The sequence below is a fragment of the Tenrec ecaudatus genome, chromosome 18 (genome assembly GCF_050624435.1).
Source record: "Tenrec ecaudatus isolate mTenEca1 chromosome 18, mTenEca1.hap1, whole genome shotgun sequence".
Classification (NCBI taxonomy): Eukaryota; Metazoa; Chordata; class Mammalia; order Afrosoricida; family Tenrecidae; genus Tenrec; species Tenrec ecaudatus.
The window spans coordinates 62,633,807-62,656,874 of NC_134547.1; the positions used below are offsets into that span (position 1 = coordinate 62,633,807).

Below are 23,068 nucleotides of genomic sequence, written 5' to 3' on the forward strand. Positions count from 1 at the left end.
AGGCACCTTCAGTCCAAATGCAGAAACGCCCCACGTGCCCACCAGGAGCAAGTTTCAAAGCATTCAGTTTGCTGACATTGAGCAGAGTAATTCCGGGGATGTTCCTGAAGGCCTTGATGATACCATTGTCTTCGTTGTGGATAATGCAGGGTCCCCTGCGCTGGATCCGCTGACAGTTCCTCACTTTGCCCTTGCCCGCTCTCATTCTCTGAGATGCATCGACCGTCTTGATATCATTCCAGGCCTTAAGTTTCTTAAAAAGCAAAACTGCCTCTTTGGTCTTCTTGTAGCCTTCTACTTTGTCTTCGACCACCAAAGGAAGTTCAGGAACTTCCTCAATACGATGACATTTAGACATGACGAGGGCGGGCAAGGCCGAGGCAGCCAGGGCCGAACAGATGGCGTAGCGCTTCTGAATTGTGTTCACTCTCCGATGCCAACGGCGCCAGGTTTTGGTTGGTGCAAACATGCAGCCTCCACGACACATATTTCCAAAAGCACCTTGGCCAGAGCGGTGGGTCCCACCACCCCGGACTCTAGGAATTCTCGCCATGGCTCGGCCAGTGCCCCAAGACTCAGCACTGGTCTGATGACCTGCCAGTTCACTGAGAGCATAGGGCTGCCAGTTGTTCTTGAGCAGGTTGGTGTGAACAAAATTCACGATATCTGGTCACATGGGAGCCTTGAACACAGCTGGCAAAGTAACATTTTTGCCAGATGATTCACCCTTTTCAGAGTACACTGATATCAGTGGACGAGCGCACGCCATGGTGGAGAGAGAAGGCCACGCTCCTCTCAACCCGGCGGCTCCCACAGGAAAAGCCCTCTGGTATTTCTTCCAGCACCTAATATGTCCCTAAGACTTGCCAGTGACTATAACACAGATGCTGACTCTTGACAAAAGAGGTTCTTCCCCAGCCCGCCAAGATAGCAAGAAAGTTTGGGGCATATTGACTTACATTATCCCTATCTACTCCTTTTCATTTATTATTTTTATTATTATTATTGAGGGAATGGCTCTAAAACAATGCAATCATTTCTCAGTTTTGCTAAGCAGTTCCAGCTTTTAAATAACAAGTATCTTATGACTATGCAAGTTGGGGAGTTTGAAACTATCAACGGGTCTGTAACTTTGAACTCTTGAACCTGTACATGGAATCCCGGGGGGATTCCAACAAATGACACGCCCAGCTGCTAAACCCCCAGAGGCTTCTCAGACTGAGACCTGGTGATCTACTTCCCCCAAACTGGCTGCTGAAAAGCCTGGAGCCCATTTCTACTCCAACATGACACACCTGGGCCCCCGTACCCTGCCCCCCATGAATCAGAATGGACTCCACAGCAACTGGTTATGTTTGCTGATGTGTTGATCCCAACATAAAAAAAGTTCCTGGAAAAGTTTAGAAATGGAACCAAAACAGACAGGTAAAAGTAAGGCAAGCTTCTGTAGTCAACCTCAGCACACCTGTGGCTCTGAACTTGGATCAGAGGTGTTCAAAGGAAGGTAGTTGCTAGCTGGTTCCTAAAACTGACAGCTTCAAGACACGAAGGAGATCCACCAGACAAAACAGGCTGTTGGAGCATGGGCAATAAAAAGCAAAGAATCAGGATAAGTACCTGCGAATGATTCATGTGCTCACTCAACCACCTTTTTTTTAAGCACCTACAATGTGCTACACACTGTTGGAGGTGCTGAGACTATAACAAAATGTACAACATCCCTACTCCCCTAGAGAGTACATTCCTATGAGCAGAGACAGACTATGAACAGGTCAACCAAATTAATAAAGACTATATTGTCAAGTATCAGAACTCACTGGAATCGAGTCGGTTCTGACTCATAGCAACCCTATAGGATAGGGCAGGGCCGCCAGTTTGACACCCCTGGGATAGGGCAGAACTGCCCTTGTGAGTTTCAGAGACTGTAACTCTTTAAGGGAACAGAAAGCCCAGTCTTTCTCCCGCAGAGCAGCTGGTGGTTCCGAACTGCTGACCTTGAGGTTAGCATGTAACCACTAAACCACCAGGGCTCCTACAAAGAAACAAAACTCACAGCAGGGGATAGATGGGACAATGTGATAGCTCCTTTATACAGGGTGATCAAGGAGAACTCTTCAGATAAGGTGACATCTGGGCACGTGGTTTTTAAAGAAGTAGGGGGAGCCCCCAGGCAAAGCTCTTGAGAAAAAACTACTCCAGGCAGAGAGAACAGCCAGAGCAATCCCTAAGTCTATGTGGAGTGTCCCGGGGGAAGCCTAGCTTGAGAGTGGAGCGGGTGACAAGAGGTGAGTCAGCCAGGCGGCCAGGTACCTGATGATGACCATGCGAGGTTGCTATCAAGCTCTGGGGTTTCCCCACATGAATTGGAAGCCCCCGAGGGTTTGAAGCAGAGACGATCTGACCGGTGCTGCTACAGGACCCCTCAGGCAGCAGGGGTGGTGACGGGAAGCGCCGTTTCGAGGCCCAGAAAGAGCACCAAGGTGGCTTGGACAAGGTTGGCTTGAACTAGCTTCCCCACGCTGCCATTCAGGCCCTTCTCAGCGCGAGCACGCGGTTCTTTCAGGCCCTCCAGGAGAAAATGACAGCACTGCACAAGCTCGACAGCGAGGCCGTCAAAACCGCTGAGACCCGGCAACCAATAGCAGAGCCCGCATCGAACGGAGACAATTGCGAGGCCCTGAGGACGGAGGTCCAGAACCTGAAGACCAGTCTTGAAGAGGCCAAACAGAAGAAGAAGCTAGCTGGTGAGGCACCCCTATGCCTTAAGACCTGGAGTTAGAGAAGTCAGTCTCTCTCGCTCTCGCTCTCGCTCTCGCTCTCGCTCTCTCTCTCTCTCTCTCTCTCTCTCTCTCTCTCTCTCTCTCTCTCTCTCTCTCTCTCTCTCTCATCACTTTCTTTCTTTCCCCACCTCCCCCTCCTGTGAAGCCCCACCACAACAGCAGACATGGGGTTTGGAAAATGAACTGTGGGTACACACACACACACACACACACAAGCTGTGGGTAGGGTCCTCACCCCTCTGCTGAAACTACCTTCCCAGAGGTCTCACATAACTTCGTGCCTTGGATGTGGGATTTCTTTTAGGGGTGATCAAAATGTTCTAGAATTCGATGGGGGTGCTCGTGGCTCAACGTTGTGATCATATTGAAAAACCACTGAGCTGTCTGTTTGTAAGGGGTAAATTTCATGACCCCTGAATTATATGCCAAATGAAATATGACAAGAGATCCGACAGCTGACTTTCTTTTACACCCTCCTTTAACTCTCTGTGCACCCCGACTTTGTTTCCCAGCAGGCCTTCTGTTCCTCCACACAGCTTTCCTCTCCCCCAGCCCCCGCTCCCATTCTAACTGAGGCCCTTCCTGCCCTCCCGCTACATCCCTTCATTGGTAAGCTGCTCCCTTACTGAAACATTTCTCTGCAGATGACCCCCAGAACGTAGAGACTCCATCCTAATTTCACACCTGTGATTGATCTTTTTTTAAGGAAATCACTCCATCTAGGCGACCCCTCTCATTCAACCTTTGTAAACAGTGCCCACTATCTTTTTTTCTTTTTTAATCACTTTACTGGGGCTCTTACAGCTCTTACCATCATCCATCCTTCCATCCATCCATTGTGTCAAGCACATTTGGACATTGGTTGCCATCATCATTCTCAGGACATTTTCTTTCTACTTGAGCCTTTGGTGTCAGCTCGTTTTGCCCCTCTGCCACCTTCCCTCCCTCATGAACCTTTGATAATTTAGATTTGTTTCTCCCCTTCTATCTTTACCCATTTAAAGAAACAAACAAACTCCATTCTTTTTCCAGAGTGTGTACTATTTCACATTGTGACACCATGCTTTTTCTGGTATCCCAAGCTAGTAAACATGATAGAAGTGATAAAGAGGAAAATTATATTTAAAGTAAAGACTTCATTAGAACATGCAGGATGCAGAAACATATAGCCTATGAAGGAGCACCAATAAGCAATATGCGTGGGTGCTTTCCCCCGAGACCCAAGATGGAGACCAGATGGACATGGCAATAAGCCATTCTCCCTTCTGACCTATGCCAATTTTCCCAAAGCCCTCTTTCCTTGTGCCAGGTCCCTGTTCCAGAAGCCACTAAGCCAATCCTCAGTATTTCTTTCACTCTTTCAAAGTCTTCCAAAGCTCCTGCTAATCTACCCACTTACTCTACTTCCAATTAAATTGGCCGCTTCCCACTCTCCTAGCACAGACCATTCCCACTTTCTCTATCCCATGTTCACGCTCACAATTCTCCCACCTGGAATTCCCTTCCTCCTATTACTAAGGCTCACATCAACTCCTGCTCCTGCGTACGTCCAGCTCAGCTAGTCTGGTACATCTTGATCGCTCTCCTTGGGTTTACAGTCGTGCAAATCAGACACCGCAGTGTTCCCTGCACCAGATGGATCACAAATGGCACTCTCAGTCGACTCAATCCTCCGTGAGGTGGGGCTTCAAACTAAATGGAAAATAGAATGAAAGTATGGGATTTTCCCCAAATTTTTGGAAGCCCCCGTGTGCAATTGTCAGGACCAGTTACTTAATACATAAGGAGAGAGAGCCACAGGACACCTGGAGCAATTTCTAGCAGTTTGTTTAATTTGAGTCAAGGAGGAGCAGATGACTGGGGAGGTAGTTGAAGAAAGAATCAATAGCACTCTGTAGTAAATGGGGAGGAGTGAGGATGGATTGGAAGGTGACCTAGGTCCAAAAGTGAAAGAACAGACTTTGGGGGCAATCTTCCTTGAGAATCTGACCTCTGAGAACTTGGCCTGTGCTCCTGTCGATCATGCCCACGCCTCAGCTCATCTCTTGTCTCTGCAGCCGAACAAGCAGCCCAATATAAAGAACAGGCCTCACAGACAGAGGCTAAACTGGAGGAAACACAGATGAAACTTCAACACTACATTTCCCTGGATAAACAGAAGAGCGAGACCATCCAAGAACTACAGAGCAGCCTTCAGAAGCAGAGGGAGGAGCTCGCGAGGACTAAAGACCAACTAGCATCCTACAGGTATCATGAGCTAACACCTAGAGAGAGGCTGTCCCTTTGGAGCCAGCCAGGGGTATTTGTGGGCAGGTGCTCGCGGGTGGGACAGCAAGGACCTCCCCCGTGGTCAGCCCCACCGTCTCCCAACACAACCACTAAAACCCATCCTCTTTTTGCATCCGGTATGCCATTTCGTTTTAGGAAACAAGCAGATGAGCTGACCTTCGAACTCTCTGAGACCAAGAAGCTGCTTGACATTGCAAACAAGGAAAAGAATCGGCTTCAGAATACAGTGAGAGAGCTGGAAATGAACTTGCAGGACACCCAAGAGCGTCTGAAACAGATTGAACACCAGGTATGAAGGGCATGGAGGCAACCAATCCAAACATGACCTCGGCCTAAGATTAAAATAGACTGGGCTTTTTTTCAGGATGCTGTCACCACCAGGACACCACAAACTAAGTGTCTAACATGGATAAGAATGCTAAGCTCTCCGCTAGCCCCCATTGTCACAGCCAATAACTGACATTTCCAAAGGTTTAGCATAAGGGTTTCAATGACTTCTTCCTCCAAAGAGAGGCGCTAAATCCTTCTTCTTTGTCTGTTCTTAGTCTGGAAGCTCCACTAAAACCTATTCACTTTGAATGACCCTTTTGGCATTTGTAAAACCAGTGACTGGCTTCCAGCAACACATCAACACCCAAGCCACTGCAGTACAACAAACTGAAGGAGATCAGGCTTGGTGAAGTGTAGGGGCATCGAAAGAAGGAAGGCCCTCCCTGAGATGGATGGACCCAGTGTCTGCATCAATAGGCTCACGCCCGAGAACAAGACCTGTACTCCGTTGGGTACAGGATCTCTATGGGTCAGAGCTGACTTGATGGCACCTGACAACAACAACAACAAGGGTTAAGCTTAGATGTAGTCACAGGGCGATGTTATTCTTGTTAGGATTTGAAAACGATCCTTGTCAGTCAATTTCAAGTCTTTGCTAGCTGACTTCAGTTTTTGTTCCCTTCTAAGTCGTTTTAACTTCATTCAAAAGAGGATTTTTGGCAGAAAGCGTTGGTGAGTAAGTGGGCAAGGGGGCTGGCACGCATGGGACATCGATCGAGAAATAAAGTAGCCTGGCTCACATCCTTGGGACAGGTGACCAGGAAGGGCCCGTCCCCAGAGGAGGATGGCGTGCTGGATAAAACAGGGAGAGGCAAACAAAGACAGATGTGCATGAGATGGATGGACGCAGGGGCTGCCACCACGGGCTCAAACACAGTAACAACTGTCAGGACGGCACAGGGCCGGGTAGTGTTTTGTTCTGTTGTGCCCAGCGTAGCCACGAGTCCCAGCTAACTCCACAGCACTGAACAACAACAATCTATAACCATCCAATTGTCCTCATATTTACTTCAGTCATTCCCTCTGTGCAACTGTTTACATCCCCACCCCCACCCCAAATACCCCACAGTCAAAGACTCTTTCAGCCTAGTCCTCATTTCTCCAGATGAAAGAGCAAACCGCCATCAAGGACAATCTGGAAGACGAACTTCAAGAGCTCCAAAGGCAGCTCGAGGAGAAACGGGAGCAACTGAAAAAGAGCAAAGAGCAGGAGAAAATGCTGGAGCAGGAGCTGGAGTCAAGCCGACAGGAAGGGAGGAAGAAAGAGAAGACGGTGAGACACACAGACCAGGGGCGATAACCCGGGCCGAACGTGAGCCCAGCCGGGCCTCAAAGGACGCAGAGGCTGGGGGTGTTCAGACCCGATTGGAGAGGGAAGGGCATTTGGGGGGAAACGAACAAAGGGAGTGAGGGGAGAGAAGACCCCAAGTTCTCCGGGGTGGAGCGTAGACCCGGAGGGAGAGGAGGAGTGGAGCTTTCCTGGGAGCCTGGGGTTAGCACCTCTTCTCTGGCCTTGCTTTTTCATGGGAGCGCAGTATAAGGAGAACTTGAGGAAGCTGGAGGAGGAGAATGAGAATCTCCGAGCAGACCTGCTGCGTTATTCTACCCAACTCGATGCCGCCGTTACCAAGTACAACAGCGCCCAGCAGACGATCGAAGAGCTGAACACAGAGGTAAGTAGGCAGAATCCCCAGAGAGGGAGAACTGGAACCCTGTGACCTGTGACCGGTGTGCGGAACGTGCATCGATGATTTCTCTGCACCACGGAAATCCCACTCACTGCCTAACTCCCCTCTAACACCACCCCCCACCCACCATCCACCGTCTGCTCTTCAAAGGGAGGGCAAGCCGGTCGCACCAGTTGCTGGGCCCAAATTATGTCACTTTCACGTGTTTGAAAGAAACCAAGAAAATTCTCTTTAACATCTAGTGAAGACCAAACTGTCTGGACGTGGGCATCCACCTGGCCCACGGTGCCTCTTAGACTAGAGCGGAGCGAGTCCGCTCAGGCCATTTTAAAGGGAGTACTGCCCAAAGGAGTCCTAATTTTCTAGGGAACTTTCCAAACTACTTTCAAAAGCACCAAAAGAGGGGTTGAAGATAAGACTGGGTTTCTCATTACACTTCAAGATGGTGGAAAGGTGACTAGTCTCTGGCCTAGGCTGAGGCACTGTGGTGAAGCTCATGAAAATCATTTACTGAGCCCTTTACATGCCTACCCTTGGCTGTACTCCGAACGAAACATGCACGCTCTGACAGTCCCAGTTCCAGGTGGAAGCATGGCTGGCGCCCAGAGTCACTAACTTGTAAGGGATAGAATGAATCCGTCCTGAAACCTGGCTCATCTTGCTGTACCGTTTGTCCTCTTTCCCCTTCAGCATGAACACTAATAACTTTGTGCAGTGGAATCCCGCCATTTTTCTGGGCAAGAAACAATTATAGACACCCAGTAAATGATCTCTAGATGATTAAAAAAACAGACCAGGCAGCTTGGATTCCTTTAAAAATTTTAATAAGGATCCTAATAGCATGGAAGGACCCTGGTAATGCAATAGTTAAGTATTTGACTGCTAACCAAGAGGTGGGCAGTTCCAACCCACTTGCAGCAATTGGGAGAACAGGCACAGAGACCTGATCCTATAAAGGTTTGGCTAGGAAACCCTGAAGGCAGTTCTACTTTGTCACACGAGGTTGTTATGAGTCCACATTGACAGGACCGCACACAACAGGAGCAATGTCACCCACAGTGGAAGGCCAGTGTGATGACAGCACCGCCCAATAGAACCTTCTGCCATGATGGAGAAGTTCTCTATCCAAGCGCACCAATACAGCAACTGGGTGCTTGGAATATGGCTGACGATAACTAAGGAATAGGAAGTTAAATTAATTAATTTTCATTAATATGAACTCATTTTAATTTTATTTCTATTTAAATAGCCGCATGTGGCTAATGGTTACCATTATTGGATAGCACCGGTCTAAGGAGCTGATGTTTGGGGATTTTGTCCTCCAGCAACATACTTTTATTCTGTTAGTAGGATCCAGAATTGAGATCTGAATTCCACAGATCCTCTCAGGATCTCAGGGGTACGATCTTGCTTAAGTATTGATTATGGGCCTAATGTCCCCTTTGTCTAAAGAAGGCTAGTCATGTAAGAGTGGAAATAAAATCATTGACTGCCTAAGTCCAGTGATGAGGTTTCCTCAAAGGGATGGGGAAGACTATTGGTGAGTTGTTGACATTTTAAAAAGATAACTCTGATTAATGTATGGAAATGTATTGGGAGGGATGGAGTGGGAGTTGAAGCGAGGAGACCAGCTGAGAGGTTCCTGCAGTCTAAGCTGGAGGAGAGTGAGCAATATTTCAGCAGAATTTATCAGAGTAGCTGACGAAATGAAGGTGGGAGAAAAAGAGAAATCAAAATTTCCTTGTGAGAATCACCCATAAAACTCTCAAGGCCTAATGCCTTCAGACAATGATGAAGTAGATCTTTATTAGAACTTTCATTAGATGACTGATTCTATGATACATATACAGACTCTGTCCTGTACTTGTGTGTGTGTGTGTGTGCATAAATCATATGGGGGTACCGCCCCCCAAAATTGGATTTATTTTCAAAGCTATGTATTTGATTTTTTTTTTTTTTACAAAACAACCTTATCACCTTCAAATACTCTGCATTACATTTAAAACATTTGTCAAATCTGCAATTCCATCTTGGAAACATTTTTCAAACTCATCTGTTTGAATGGCTGACAGTACCTCCCTCGTTTTGTTCTTCACCCCTTCCACAATATCAATTCACTGTCCTTTTAAGTCCCTCTTCATTCGCAGAAACGAAACGAAGTCTCATGGAGCAAGGGCAGGTGAGTAAGGTTGGGAAAGATAGAGATATGCTGGTTTTTGCCAAAAACTGGCCCACTGAGATGGCTGCTTGGGCAGGTGCATTGTCATGGTGGTAAAACACGTCCCCCATTTGCCACAATCAGGCCTTTTCTGTCATACACTGTTATGCAATCTTCTCAAAACCTCTAAATAGAAAGCTTGTTTAACAGTCTGACCTGGTGGAACAAACTTCCAATGCACTATGAGTCAACATTTTTGTCCATTGGGGATGTTGATGGACATCTAGAATGAGGTTTGTCATCAATTGACGTTTTACCTTTTTTTTAAAAAACATTTTATTAGGGGCTCATACAACTCTCATCACCATACATAAATCAATTATGTAAAGCACATCTGTACATTCTTTGCCCTCATCATTTTCAAAGCATTTGTGCTCTACTTAAGCCCTTTGCATCAGGTCCTCTTTTTTCCCCTCCCTCCCTGCTCCCCTCTCTCTCATGAGCCCTTGATAATTTATAAATCATTATTTTGTCATATCTTGCCCTGTCCAACAACTCCCTTCACCCCCTTTTCTGTTGTCTGTCCCCCAGGGAGGAGATCACTCATAGGTTCTTGTAATCGGTTCCCTCTTTCCAATCTCCTCTCCCTCTACCCTCCTAGTATCACCACTCACACCCCTGGTCCTGAAGGTATGATCTGCCCTGGATTCATTTCACCTTTTTTGAAACAAGAAAACCATTCATACACTTGAGTTTTTCCCATGGTGCTATCTTTGGAAGCTGTGTTCAACATCACAATGGTTTCTGTGGCATTCTGAGCAGGCAACAAAAGTTCACTTAAATCAGCCATCCCAAAAATCCAGGTTCTGCTTTTACAAAAAAAGTTCACTGTGACCAGAGAGAACCTTCCCAGGTGACGCCACTGAGTGCACTAACTCAGAGCGAGTAGCTCAACGCTCACCTAGATGTGGGGAGGAGAGAGAATGCGTGCTATGAAAGTTCTGCTCCACCCAGCACAATTCCAGGTTTGGGGGGGGTACCCCCTTCATATTCCTCCCTAAGCTAAATGAGAATAAATTTAGAATAAAGCATCCATTTTAGCCTTTATTGTGATTTTGTTTACTACCCTTCTTTTTAGTATCCCACCTCTACACTGATATTCCTCAGTTCAGCCACCACTGATCAAGAATTTACACTGGAGTCTAGTTTCTCCAGTGACTCCCCAGTGGACTCCATGGAGTTATTTTCTTTCATAATTCTCTAGAAAAGATGCACTTCTCTTCCTAGAGGTTGACATTATTTCATCCTTAGGAATAATTTTGTCCTAAGGGCAGGGAAACGGTAGGGTCAGAAGCCCAACCGAGTATCTTACTTATTCCTAGGTCAAGAACACTAAACTTTCTATCTAAAAAATAGTAAATCTGAAGCACTGAGAAGTCACAGCAATATACCCCACCAAAACGTCTGGCTAGTTGTATGGCTGTGTGAGAGTGGAAGTAGGTTTGAATCCCAAAGAACAGAAGTCAGATATGTGATCTACTGTCTCCTTCTTGCTCCCAAACTCTTTTCTGGACTTCGTATATAAAAAGATAACTAATTATTCAGCACACTGGTGAAAATAACTCAGAGTTAAATAGTAATTTAGCCCCTTTTACATAATTTCATTTGATTGGTCCAAGAACTCTATGAAGCAATTGAAATTATCCCAGTTTACAGATGAAGCACCCCAGGTTCAAAGGAATTAATAACAGAACTAGGATCTCAGCCCAGAACGTCTTTATTCCCTGTTATGGGAATCATGAAGCCTCCTTCCTTAATAAAAGACCTAGAGTTAAGTTTGTAAACACACGGTGTTGAATTTTTAGCGAATGTCAAGTTCAAACTGCGATTTGAGTGCAAAGTTAGTGTACTCAATTCATCCCCAATGCAGTGTTTCAGACCAAAAGCCAAAGTGACTGTCACCTTTTCGATGCTGATGCACAGCAACCTCTGGTGGGTTCAGAGTCCCCCAGCTGCTTGGCAGTTACTGGGCACTTATCATAGTCCAATCCCTGAATGATAAGTGGGAGACGCTCAGTAATGAGCCCAAGGTGTCTTTCATGATGCATCAAGCCCAGTGCATGATATCAGGAACTAAGTGAAACATTGAACACGTAAATGAATGCTGTACCGCATCTCCGAACCTAGAATAGGATTCTAGGTCTTTATGAAACAGGCATGTCCAGTGCAGCACCCCTTGTATCGGACGACATGCTAACTTGAAGCAGGAAGGTGGGGAGGAACCTGGGGTAATGGCAGTTCATTTTGACAACAAACAATAACGGGGAGATGAGGGGGAGGAATACGAGCTGTTGGAAAGGGGGTAGTTAAAAGGGACTCTTCTGCAGGTGAGTGCAAACACGGCAGAGGCCAGGTTTAGTCTATCTCCTATGGCCATCATTGGGGGCCTGACATTGTTGTTTCCCTCTCTAAAGATAGCCCAGCAAAAAGAGCTCATCAAGGACCTAAGAGCCAAGCTGGACAAGGCTATCCAGAAGGAGAGAGAGGCTATCCAGAACATGGTCAGTAAGGATGCCTACGAGGAGTTAGCCCGGAGGGCAACCACCTGCCAAGAGGACCTGACTCGAGCCCTGGAGAAGGTGGGGCCACACCTGCTCCCCTTGGGGCTGCTCTGCAGAGAAGTGCCAGGGCACAGGAAATGGAGTCCCCTCACCTGGTTGTCCCTGGGGCCATCTCAAATGGACCGCTCTTGCATGGCCTGGGGGGGTTTCAGCCCAGTGGGGGGGGCATGCTTCCTCTTCTGAACCTTTGGGGTGGGAGGGGGAAGAGAGAGGTAAGTCTAACAAGACAGAGATGAGTTCTGCCTGTGTGTGACCCAGGGCACACTAGGGCTGCAAAGAGTCAAAGTGGACATGTACGTGTGTGGGTGTGTTAGAGGCACACACAGTACAGCAGAGGAAGCATACAGAATAGGCCCGTCGATTTTACCCCTCTTTGGGACACTGTGCTAGGTGCCTGTCTACTCCACCTGAGTAGAGAACAGGGGAGGGCCTAGAACCTTCTCCACTGTGGACACAGCAGAGAAGGCCCAGTGGGCCTCCTCCCCTTTATCTTTACCTGAAGCTCAATCACGCGGCCGCAGAGACAAAGGAGCTACACCGAAGCCTGATGCAGACCCAGGAGAGGAAAACTCAGCTGGAGGATGAAATCACTGCTTACGAGGAGAGGATGAGGAAGCTCAACCTGGAATTAAAAAAGCTCCAGGGCTTCCACCAGCAGAGCGAGCTAGAGGTGAGGGCTCCTCCCAGCCAGCCCACGAGGTTGCCTGCACCACTAAGCCTCCCTCCACCCTCCCTGTGCTTTGAGTGAAGGTGAAGATCACGGGGTAGGGGTGCCCTCTGCTGGTCACTGGAAATAAAATGCCCGCCAAGCCCTGGTGCTATAGTGGTTCTGTAATGGGCTGTAAAACAGCAAGGTCAGCAGTTTGAAACCACTAGATGCTCTGAGGGAGATAGATGAGACATTCTACTCCCACAAAGAGATACAGTCTTGGTAACCCACAGGGGCAATTCTACCCTGTCCTGTAGGGTCACTATGAGCCAGAATTGACTCAATGGCAGTGAGAGAGAGGTCTCCCAAGGAGCCCTAGCGGGGCAGTGGGGTGCTCGTGAAAAGGTCGCTGATTCACACCTACCAGCCACTCTTTGGGAGAAAGATGAAAGATTTACAGCCTTGGGAACCCTAGGGAGCAGTGCCACACTGCCCTGTAGGGTCGTGATGGGTGGAAATCGACTCAATGGGCATGGTGATGACTTTCAAGATTCACCCAGCATCGAGGAAGTGGGGGAGATGGGGGACCCTCTGGCCTCGTTATTGGATCCTCTGGGGCCCGAGGGTAGCCTGGTGGGATCTCCCTCTTTACTCTGCACCTGAGCAGGTGCATGTCTTCGACAAAAAACTGGAGGAAATGACCAGCCAGGTGCTGCAGTGGCAGAAGCAGCACAAGAGCGACCTCAAGATGCTGGCGGCCAAAGAGGAGCAGCTCATGGGCTTCCAGGTAGAAATGGCTGCTCTGAAAAAGAAGTTCCTAGAGGATGATAAGGTATGGACTTCGCACCACCGCCCGCCTGCTGGCTTCCTCCAGCCTTTCCCTGCACACTTGCCACCAGGATGCCAGGGTTGGGTTGGGTGGAGGTTCCTGGAAGGGGGAAAGGACACCCCAAACGGACTGTGCTCAGCCAGGGTCTGGCTGCTCCAGACCACAGCAACAGTCTCACCCCAACGGACTTCCCGTGGCTTTTCTGGCAGAGAGAAGACATGCCTCAGAGCAAATGTCCCCGCCCAGAGAAGAAGCTGGTGCCACCTCTCTGCCAGGTACACATCCTGCTCCCCTGACTTAAGACCATCCACCGCCAGCCCCCTCCTCAGTGGCTGAGAATCTCCCTAGCAGGAGAATCTGCTAAGAGGCTACCCAGGCAGTGAGGTTCATGGCCAAAGGGCTCAGGACAGCGTGGGGTGGGCCACAAGCCCTAGTGCAAATGAGAAGAAGGTATCCCTTGTTCCAGATGCTTTCTTTCCACCGGTTAGAATACTCAGCATACTGCATTCTTAGAACTAGTCGCTTCAGAGCCTTTGGCCTGAAAAAGCATCATTATAAATGCACCCATCTCCTACCCTCTGGTCTCAATGCTGCCCTCTCGGGAACAATGGTCTTTATGCAGGGCGCCATGAGCAGAGTTCTAGTGGAGGGGTGGGGCAGGGACTGGTGAGTCCAGCTCTGACCTAGTGGATGAACCAGAGCTGATATCTCACCTTGTCTGAGGAGATTGACTAGGCACAGGGAGGGGCTGGCTCTGTGGGCCGCCTCCACTGGCTCTCTTTCTGCTCCCACGGCAGCCCTGTTGCATACCGCAAGCAGAAGGCCTCCGGTCCACGCCGCGCTCTGTGGCCAAAGACAACTGTCGGCTCCACCGGGAGAATGACCAGATCATGGCCAACATGGAGCAGTGGGCCAAAGAGCAGAAGTAAGTAAAGCCGTGCCTACACCCGGGCCCAGCCAGAGCACCCCATCGGAGGGGGCTTCCCAAAGCTCGTGGAAACTTCCATCCATTTCATTCCGTTTTTCCATGGACCTTCTGAGGCCCCCTGGTATGTGCCAGCAAAGTGTCTCGTCCACATGTGCACCCTGCCCTCCTGGGAAACTGATTCAGTCTCAACCCACACTGGAAGATTGAGGGGGCTGGCTCAATCAGTTGGGCAGGTTTGGAAAGAAATCCCTTTTGACTTCAAAGAGCCCTGGGAGGCGTAGTCAGGCCACAGATCAGCACTCTGAATCCACTAGCCAAACCTCGCGGGGAGGGGGTGAATCCCTCTATCTGCCCCTGGAAAGATTGATAACCTCTGAAACCCACTAGGGTACTTCTCCTCTGTCCTGCAGGGTCACCAGGAGTCAGAATCTACCAAAGAGCAGTGGGGGTATGTGGTGTGTTTGACCTCAAACTGGACCAGACCCCCAAGATGAAGGGGCCCTTAGCAATAGCTAGATCCCTTGAAGCCACCTGAACATCTATTTGATTCAACCTAAGAGTTACAGAGTCCTTCCCAGTGTCAACTGCTAAGAAGGCTCTAGCCCTAGGGGCAGGATGATGTCTAAGCACCACAGACACCTGTCAAGACCACCCAGCTGATGTTCAACATGGGCCGGAGCATTGTCAGGGTCCTAGCAGGCTAGGAAACTGACCGCCTTTTTTTTTTTGGTTGATTTTCTTACAGGATCGCCAATGAGAAACTAGGAAGCAAGCTCCGAGAGCAAGTCAAATACATCGCGAAACTGACGGGTGAAAAGGAGTAAGCTGGCCCACCTTTCTCCCTCCCCCACTCCCCCACCTGGCTGCTTCTTGAAACCTCAGAGAAAGGATCAGCAAGGAGCCAGGGGCTGATGTTGAACCTGCCTGAGGTTCAACAAGGGCAGGCCTGGCAGTTCCGAAAGACCACCCCGTCTTGATTCGACATGAAACACTGGGCTTCAGGCCTGAGTTCCTCGCCAACAATATAGAGGGGGTTAATAATCTCAGTGCCCCTGACCATGCTCACCTGTGTGACTCTCAGGCGTGTGCAGAAAGGGAAGCTACATGAATAAGGGTCGGGCTAAGCTCTTCTCTAACCCAAGAGGGTCCTTTAGGGAGGCGAGTGGAACTTCATCTCTTCACGACACAGCCTGAGGCGAGCAGGCCAAGTTGAGGGATTCTCTGCTCCGTGTGGTCATACAGGGATCTAGATTCCTTCTACCTGATGATCCGCTCCCAGACTCTGGGGTCTTGCTTCAATTGCATCATTAAAGCTGGTTCAGCCAGGAGTATGATGTGGATAAGAGGTGGACATCAGAGAACAGAGGTCAAGGCCTAAATTAAAAACAGATTTTTTTTCTGGATAAAAGGAGAAATAATCATTTACCACGTTCAATAATATTTAAGGGATTTCTAGGCCAGGAGACAGAGGAGATTTTAGAGGTAGTAGAGGAACAAGCTCTAGGAGGTCTGGTGACACAGTGGTTATGTGTTGGACTACTACCTGCAAGGTCCACAGTTCAAAACCACCAGCCGCTCAGAGGGAGGAAGAGGGGGCTTTCTGCTCCTATAAAGAGTTAGTCTAGGAATAAATACCCCAGGAGCAGTTCTACACTGTCTTTTAGGGTCACTCCAAGTCAGAACCGACTCTCTGGCAGTGAATTATAGTAGTAAGCTCTAGGGAGTTACTTCCCAATGTGCTGTCCAAGCACCCTTAGGACATGGCACGTTTGTGTGGCACACTGGGAGGGTTGGGAGGGGGTTGCTCATGACAAAGTTGACTGACTCCAGGGCATCATGTCTCAGTCCACTCATAACTCATCACTGACGCCTCAGTTGCAAAGCTCTGCTTGAGTTCTTTACCTTAAAGGGGTCATGAAGTTGGGGAGGAGGACTCAACCCGCAGAAGTAAGGTCAAGGGTGGACTCTCTATGGCATGTCGAAGGCCCCGAGGATACTGACGCGAGGAGCACCCCGAGAGAGTGGCTGAGAGTCATGGAATGAGAGTAACACTGGCACTGCACCTCTAGACCCACTGCTGCCTGGAAGGGCTTCATAGGTGATGCCACAGGGCAAGAGGCATCTTCAGAGCAAGCCAGAGAGCAAGATATAGAACATGCGTCCAGAGAAGAGGTTGAGGAGTGTGTTACTCCAGCTGGACTGGAAAAACAAATTCATAGATGCTCATATGTGTATAAGGAAGAGGTTTGTATACAAGAGCAACTGAACATTGAGAAAACATCCCAGCCCAATCCAGTCCAAGACAGTAAGTCTGAAATTAGCCCATATGTCTGATACCAAGCTATAAAGTCCTCTTCATACTCATGAAACACATGCAATGATGCCGAATGTGGATCACAGGCCAGTGGGTAGAAAGTCTTTGGATCCAGTGTTGTTGGAAACATCTCAGTGCCAGCAGGGGTCTTCTCCATGGCTTCTAAGTCTGGTTACATCCATGTGGCTTGTCTTCAGCAATGTCTTCCAGGGAGTAGCAGAGAGAGATGTCTTCCCCCACCAAGGAGGAAGTTCCAGATTTCCCAGGAGAAGGCCATGCCCACACAGAAGTCTCATTGGCTATCTCCAGATTGACAGCCTAGCCTCCACCCCTACACTCTTCATCCTTAAATGAAACCAGAGTAGGTGACTACCACAGAGGAAGTGTTTGTGTGACTTACCCTAGAAAAGACCATGAACTTTGTCACGGTGACAGGAGCACTTTCTGAGTTCATTGAAAGAAAATATTTGGGGGGGGGGGGGGTTTCACAATGCCTTTGTTCTTGGTCCCAGGTGACAGGTATGTCAATGTGTGAAAGTACCAGAGAAGTCCTGGCTTTTCCTCATAGTATGCCAAGGTCCAGAAAAGTCATTTCTCGCACAATTCACGCCTGAGTGTGCTTGCGCCTTTTTCAAAGGAAACCGCCTTCCAATAACCCTCCTGCAACGAACACCTGTTTGCCGTGAGGAGGGAGGCCCTGTTCCAAGGGCTCTCCATGTATTTGACGACTAAATCCTCCTCAGGCCTCATGAGCTTGATCAAGTTCTCATTTCCACTTACGGAGGCGAGAGAGAAATCAAAAGCTATCTATGCATGGGCTCTCAGCCAGGAAGTGGAAGAACCAGAACTCCCAGCTGAGAAGTCTGGCTCCAGAGCCCGTGCCCATCCTCTGTGCTCTACACGCTGGTCTGGAGCGGGAATAACTCTCAGTGTGAATAAGTTGTGCCATGGGGAATGTGCTAAATTATCGTCCCGTCTCGTACACCACAGCCCCGATGTCCTCAATCCATACAATGAGGATAAGTATTTCTCCCAAGTTCCCTACAGTGAGTGTTCAGACCGCCTGTGCTCCCAACCCTTCACCCGGAAGTTGGCTGCATGTTGGCTTGGGCATCAGAACTGGGTGAGCCGTGCTTGGTGCCTGCCTTGTGGCTTGCTAGCTCTATTTATATCATTTATGTCACTGGATGCTTATATTAACCCCAGTAGGCAGGTCAGGCTTGATTGTCCCGCCTCTAATTGATAATAGGCATTCAAAGGGAATGGGTTTAGGAGTCCTCATTCGGAATCTACCCCAACCGTGGGCCTGGGCTTCTGCCCCTGGACACCACAGGCCTCCATTTATAGAAGACTTGCCTGAGGGCTGCCAAGGCTAAGGCACACAATTTGGTGACTTCCAAGAACATAAATAGAGTGCCGCTTCACAGTTCTGGAAACTAGCCATCCCAATTGAAGACGTCAACAGAGACACTTTCTCTCCAGGGGCTTAGACTGTTTCTTGTCTTTCCCAGCTTCTGGTGGTCCGAGGCGTTCTTTGGCACATAGATACATCTCCGTGTGGCTGTCTTTTGTCTGTCTGTCTCTTTTTTTCTTTTTATCAGGACACTACTTAGACCGCATTAAGTTCTACCCTACTGCCTGCAGTAGGACGTCCTGTTAACTGACAGTAGCTTCAACCGCCCTATTTAGAGTTTCAACCTATATCTTGGGGTTAACGCGATTCAATGCATCTTAGGTCCCCAGCTCTGAAAAGAATTGAGCACCCGCCATCCTCTTTCCTGTGACATCTTTCTGTTTCTGTCGAGCCGGGAACCAATGAGTGAAAGCAGATCACCCACCCACCTGCCCTTCCCTCTCTGTCCACAGTCACCTCCACAACGTCATGGTGCATCTGCAGCAGGAGAACAAGAAGCTGAAGAATGAAATCGAGGAGAAGAAACTGAATGTGGGGCAGCCAAAACTGTACAGCAAACCCCTCAACTTCCTGAGCCGAATGGAGCCAAGGGAGAGGAAAGCGTGCGGGGCGATGGGCTGGAGGGGGCTGGCCCAGGACTTGAGCCCAAAAGTGGACAACAAGTTAGTGGGGATGCCCCACTACTCAGGTAGGTTTTCCTACTGTTCTAGCCTCCCGTGTGTCCCATCTGTACCCAAATAATAGCCCAGTCTGCATTTTTCTTACGCCAACGGGCTGGAAAGTCAAATAGGCAGAAGCAGAAAGCAGGTCTGACGTGACACTGAGTCACGTGCTTAGCAACTCTGAACTTCGGAGATGCTGGCTTCCTTGCGTGTAGAGTGAGGCGGGGCTAAGAACCCTGGGTAATACTCAACTGCCTCACCCCCCACATAGTCTTTGCGGGGAGCAGGCAGATTCAACGTCTTCCTTTTATGTTCAGGAAGATGTTGGCCTCTACAGGTGGGTTACAGCCACCTTTCCTGCCATCTACAATCTCCAAGTCACCCAGAGGGAAGAAGTCACTTCCTCCCCACCCGCCCCACCCCAAGAGCTCCCTGGCCATGAGGTCAGTCCTAGGGCAATCACCAGGAACTGCCCCGCCAATCCAAACTGCCCTTTCCTCCCTGTTCCCTCAGGTTCTTCATTTTCCTAGAAGCGCTGCTGTGCTCCGAGCATCATTCCCAGGAATGTTTTTCCGGAGGACAAGGGAGTTCCCATCACTCTCACTTAACCCGGCCCAGCTCTCACTGGAATGTGTCAGGGTCCCAGCCTACTTTGCAAGATGCGAACACTTTGTTGAGATTTGCCCACTTCCTGCAATGTAGTAAGCCTCGGAACCATGCTATCGTCTCCAGGCCAGCCTTTCAAATAAAGAGTGAGCACAGCTGTCTCGGCGAGCCCCGGCGCCTTGCAAGATATCTGTCCCCTCACGCACTGGGCAACGGGTCCCTCTTTTCTCTGACTTCTCCACTGGCCCCTTCTACCGACAGAAGGTAGCTGTCCCTTCCTCTAGAGCAGCTTCTGGCTGCTCTGGTTTTGTCTTTAAACCAGCAGGAGATAATTAACTCCTTTTTAATTTTTCTTTCTTTCCGTCTCGATCTGAAATTCTTTAACTAAAACCTCAGGAAGGAAAGTAATCCTGAGGAAGAGGAAGAGGAAGAGGAGATGCCTTCCCCACACGAGCTGGAGAGCAGCCGCCTGCTCTCTCCCTGGCCACCAAGCTCCCCCGCTGGCCAAATCCTACTCCCACAAACTCCAGGGGCAGTGCCATTTTAATTGTAGTAGGGTTCTGTCACACTGAGTGCAAGCCTAGAATTTCTATTTGTCGTCCGTAGGAACTTGAGAGAAACCGCTACTGTGGAAAAGAGAGGAAAGGGGCAAGTTTGCATTTCTGTGGGGTAAGGGGGGGGGGGGTACCAGCCCTGGCGGTCAGTGGCTCGGAATTACTATTGCCCCTGCTCCCCAGCAAGACAAACAGCAAAAGGAACCATCACTGCCCACAGTGACTTGTTCCCTCCCGCGGGTGGCCTCCCACCCCACCCCAGAGCCTGAGCCACGTTGGGGAGGGGGGAGACAGTGTCTCTCAAGATCTGTTGTGAAGCGTGATGCCCACTGACGACCTTTTGACCATCTTCCTGCTCCCAGCTGGTTTAGAATAGGGCAGATTTTTATTTTCCCCAGAGAAGACGAGGACTGACTGAAGAGTCAGATTCTAATGAAACGGTTTCCTCGTTCTACTTCGTGGCCCGTTTGGAGCAAACCGCCTCTTGGTACAGAATTCGAAGAAGGGACCCTTTCATGTAGTTCATGCAATGCTGCTCCATGTGGCAAAACCTGGAGACCCTGAAAGGTGCGCATTTGTAGCGTTGTCTTACGAGGGGATGGCACCAGAGCCAAGCAGGGAGTGATGGGATGGGGCAGCAAAGGGGCAACGAAGCCTGAAAAACACCCCTCTGTCACCCGGGCTCTGGCCGCAAGAGACAGAGGGCAGGGAGGCTGAGTGCTGCCTGCCTGTAGTTCCTTCAGGACGATCCAAGGGGAGTTCCCAGAGTAGTGTTTCCATTCCAAGGAGATGGCACAGTCGGGTAAGTGTGGGGGTGCCAACTGAAAGAAAGCCTGATGATGCGCACCCACCAGCCACTCCACGGAAGAAAGCCATGCTGATTATAGCCCTGGAACCCGAGGGAGCAGTTCGACTGTGTCCTGCAGGGTCACTGCTGAGTGGGGACTGACCCAACGACCGCAAGTCTGGATCTCGGTGCAATGGGACTTAGCCGAATGCGTCAACCGCCCACCCAGTGGGAGAGTGCCATTCAGATGCCAACAACGGGTGCCAACAGAATCCTTTTGGGGGCTTATCTTTCTCTACAGACTCAGAGTAGAGTTCTTCAGCCCTGAGCTGAAGGAAACCAGAGCAAACCTCAGATGGCCCCAGCCCACCTTACCAAAGTCCAGTGTCCTCACTCTGTGGGAGGGAGTTCACACCTTGAACCATCCCTCTGCCACAGGTGAACTTGTCTCTGGGCCTTCTCTACGCAGCCTAAGCAGAGTCTGCCAGGGCCTCTCCAGCAAGCTCTGGCTCACACCACCTCAGACCCTGCTGCTTTGTGCCTGAAATGCCATTCCCAAAAGCCAGACACTAAAGAGCAAGCACCCCACCCACTGGCCCCACACAGGGTCATCCCTGGAAGGCCATCCAATTCCACTCCTTCCTCACAGCGAGTCTGGAAGTGTCAAACCAGACTGGCAGGTCCGTCCAGGGGGCCCAGGCCAGAGAGAAACCACTGAGCTGTTGTCAGAGACGCTTCTGCACCTCCTAGAAAAACAACTGGATCTACCTGAGAAAAGGATGGTGACTCCGAGGGCTCGATGTAGAAGGGATGGACGGACGAGCTGAATGGAGAGGGCCTGTCACCGAGAGGAACTCCCTGGAAACGCAGGTCTCTGCGGCGCGGTAAACAGAAGACCCGATATCCACAGAGATGCCGGCAGGCAGGGCTGCTGGGCTGGGCTCGGCTCGCTCACCCCGTAGCACCTGTTTCGAGCGCATCCCTCACAGGTGCTCCTGGTTTTTCAATCAGAATGCTGGATGGGGCCCATCTCCACCACCTCGCTGAGCTTGTTTTTCTTACCTGCCAGACTCAAAGATGAGTTTGTGAACAAGGTCACAGCTTGTTAGTAAGAAAGTTAATTGGAACCTCTTCTTTCGGTTGTTGCATCCCCAGCAGCTCGCAAAGCCAGCCACCTCCTCTCTGCCAAGCAAGCAGGCATGTTCTCCTGGCCAGCCACCTGGTGCCAGAGTTAGGCTTCCCTGCCAGGCAGTGGGAGGCCTTGTTCCAGAGCCCTGGGAAGTCTGCTTTTTCACCACAGCAGGTCATAGGTCAAGGAATGGTAGCACAGGTGGAAGCTGGTGCTAGCAGAACCTGGCTTCCAAACTCATCCCAAAACCCTGCTCGGCAGTAAAGCTGAGTCACAGCATGGACATCCATAGGCCAGCAACTGAGAGAGGCAGGAAGTGGTCAGCACCAGGAGCCAGGGAGACCCCTTTGCGCCCTGGTCTGGCCGGAGGGAGACCCCTAGCCAGGCCCAACCAGCACATAAAGCAGCCCAGCAGTGGAAAATCACGAGTGGACCCACTGCTGGCACAAAGGGCCCAGGTACCCAGCAGCCACCTCAAAGGTATAGAAAGCCTGCCAACTTCTTTTCGTCTCTGGCTGCTTCAGCTTTCTACGCCATCATGACTGACACTGTAACCGTCCGGACCAGGAAGTTCATGACCAACCACTACTTCAGCAAAAACAAATGGTCATTGATGTCCTTTGCCCTGGGAAAGCAACAGTGCCTAGGACAGAAATTCGTGAAAAAAACAGCCAAAATGTACAAGAACACACCAGATGTCATATTTGGATTCAGATTTAGAGCCTATTTCGGTGGTGGCAAGACTTCTGGCTTTGGCATGACTTACGATTCTTTGGATTACCCAAAGAAAAAGGACCCTAAACACAGGCCTGCAAGACAAGGCCTGTAGGAGAAGAACCTTAAGAAAGCAACGCAAGGAACGCAGGGACAGGACGAAGAAAGCCCGGGCTCTGCCAAGGCCACCGTTGGTGCTGGCAAAAAGGGAGGATAGATTCTGCAGTGACTTGATCTGCACTGGTTGTGTGGCTTTTCGCCAGAGAATTAATAAACTGTAAAATCTTTTGTGTGTGGTTGTTTGAAGCATATTTGAAATTAGATTTCTGATGTTTTCGCAGATTTCCATCAACACTCAAGTTCACATGTTGGCTGCCCCCGGCAGCATTTAGAGAACAGTTTCTATACACTTGTTGATCTGCCAAGAGGATCTTGCCAGTTTGCTACGGGATAAGTCAGTGGTCTGTGAATTAGAATCTGGAATGGGAGAGTCTAGATCACAGCTTTTAAAACTTGGTATCAACGGGGAGTACATAAAATTTGATAGCAGTAAAAACTGAAGAAAAAAAGGCTGTTAACTAGTGAATAATAACTCATCTTTTACATGAAAATCAAT

The 23,068-nt window shown here is 49.5% G+C and overlaps 1 protein-coding gene and 1 pseudogene across 1 annotated transcript in view; both read left to right on the plus strand.

The window, feature by feature from the left end:
- Positions 1–18,741, plus strand: part of PMFBP1 (polyamine modulated factor 1 binding protein 1) — a 44,193-nt gene extending 25,452 nt beyond the window's left edge. The window contains exons 8-19 of the mRNA XM_075536732.1: positions 3–640; positions 2,564–2,744; positions 4,838–5,027; positions 5,205–5,358; positions 6,505–6,672; positions 6,935–7,072; positions 11,720–11,884; positions 12,369–12,536; positions 13,183–13,347; positions 14,142–14,269; positions 15,018–15,092; positions 18,453–18,741. Coding sequence (XP_075392847.1) covers positions 3–640; positions 2,564–2,744; positions 4,838–5,027; positions 5,205–5,358; positions 6,505–6,672; positions 6,935–7,072; positions 11,720–11,884; positions 12,369–12,536; positions 13,183–13,347; positions 14,142–14,269; positions 15,018–15,092; positions 18,453–18,741 — 2,459 coding nt within the window. The remainder of the gene's footprint in view (positions 1–2; positions 641–2,563; positions 2,745–4,837; positions 5,028–5,204; positions 5,359–6,504; positions 6,673–6,934; positions 7,073–11,719; positions 11,885–12,368; positions 12,537–13,182; positions 13,348–14,141; positions 14,270–15,017; positions 15,093–18,452) is intronic.
- Positions 18,742–22,276: 3,535 nt separating this feature from the next.
- LOC142431777 (small ribosomal subunit protein eS24 pseudogene) lies at positions 22,277–22,669 on the plus strand (annotated as a pseudogene).
- Positions 22,670–23,068: the final 399 nt, after the last annotated feature.